Source organism: Aplysia californica, unplaced genomic scaffold (assembly GCF_000002075.1).
Source record: "Aplysia californica isolate F4 #8 unplaced genomic scaffold, AplCal3.0 scaffold00095, whole genome shotgun sequence".
NCBI classification, from domain to species: domain Eukaryota; kingdom Metazoa; phylum Mollusca; class Gastropoda; order Aplysiida; family Aplysiidae; genus Aplysia; species Aplysia californica.
The window spans coordinates 1313180-1314625 of NW_004797365.1; the positions used below are offsets into that span (position 1 = coordinate 1313180).

Consider the following 1446-nt stretch of genomic DNA (forward strand, 5'->3'; position numbering starts at 1 on the left):
CCCCCTCCCCTCTCCTATCCCTTCTTCTTCTTTTTCTTCTTTTTCCACCTCACACCTCATCCCTCTGATGGAGTGTGAGGTGTCCCCTCCCCCTTCTTCCCAGCCCCCTCCGTCTGCTTCACCCTCCCTTCCCCTTCAGCAGACATCCCCTACCCCACTAACCAAAGGAGGAGGACTGCTCCGACACCCTTTCTCGGACAGACCCCGGGAAGGGCGGAGTCCGTCACTCCTCCAAATCCCCCACTAGACCGCAGTCCAATCCAGGACGACAACCTAGACACCACTCTGCCTTCCCCGCAAGGAGGAGTCAGATTATTACTCCGAAGCCGGGGCCTTTGTGCTCCAAAAACAAACTCGGCGGAATCCGACTTTCCATTTCAGAATTGCAACACCTACAGGCCACACTGTGCCCACTTGTGGCCTGTATACAAGAAATAAAATTCGTCCCGGCTTCAACCATAGACTTCAGAGGAATTACTGCATATCATCACATTCACACGGAGAACCAGATTGATTCCGGTGGAACCACCATCTACACCGACAACAACACAATGTCTGTTGTTCTTGCTGCTTCTAGCCATGTTGTCATTTTGTCCAGTATCTTTTCCCTCTGTCTGCCTCTGCCTCTCTTTCTGTCAAACTTGCCTGTTGTTACAATATTCTCTAATGCTTCTTTCCGCATTCTGTGTCCGTAGAAATTTGCCTGTGGCTCTCTTATATCCGTCATAAGTTGTCTTCTATAATTTGCTTCAACCAAGACTTCTTCATTTGTTTTTCTAGCTCTCCATAGGATACATAGCACTAAATCACCCCCTCAAAATAACCCAACCAAATGACTTAAAGGTCCAGCTTCCAAAACCCTTTATTTTGCTTGGTGACTTTAACTTCAACGCCCACAGCCCCCTTTGGGGAGACAAACCCACGGACCAGAAAGAAAAAAGAATAGAAAATGTTTCTATTCCAAAATATCATCTGCCTCTTAAATGATAGGTCCCCAACTTACAGAAACAGATCCATTTTTGGCACTTCATCCCTTGACTTCACCTTTAGTATCCCTGACCTAGTCCCAGATTTTGAGTGGTCTGTGCTGGATGACCGTACAGACCATTTCTCAATTCTTTAAAAAAAAGAATGCTTCAACTTCAAAAGAGCACACTGGGACGGGTTCGCCCCTGAATGTTCTCCAGATTCTGAATCCCACTTTCGACCTCATCTACAAAAAATTCCACGAAAAGCTTCTAAAATATGCCACAAACGCATACCAAAAACAAAAACAAAACCCCGGAAGAACAAGATCTGGTTCTCTCAGGACTGTGATGATGCAGTAAAGAAAAAGAAAGCAGCATATCAAAAGAGTCTACAACACCACCACACAAAACAAAATTTAATTACCTAAAAGGTCGAGCTGAGTCACGTAGATGCCTCAGGGAGAGCAAAAGACAATCG

The 1446-nt window shown here is 45.8% G+C and overlaps 1 protein-coding gene across 1 annotated transcript in view; it reads left to right on the plus strand.

The window, feature by feature from the left end:
- The window catches only part of LOC101857014 (extracellular serine/threonine protein kinase FAM20C), a 70444-nt gene that overhangs the window by 53538 nt on the left and 15460 nt on the right, over nt 1–1446 (plus strand). Inside the window, exon 8 of the mRNA XM_035968894.1 lies at nt 900–951. Coding sequence (XP_035824787.1) covers nt 900–951 — 52 coding nt within the window. The remainder of the gene's footprint in view (nt 1–899; nt 952–1446) is intronic.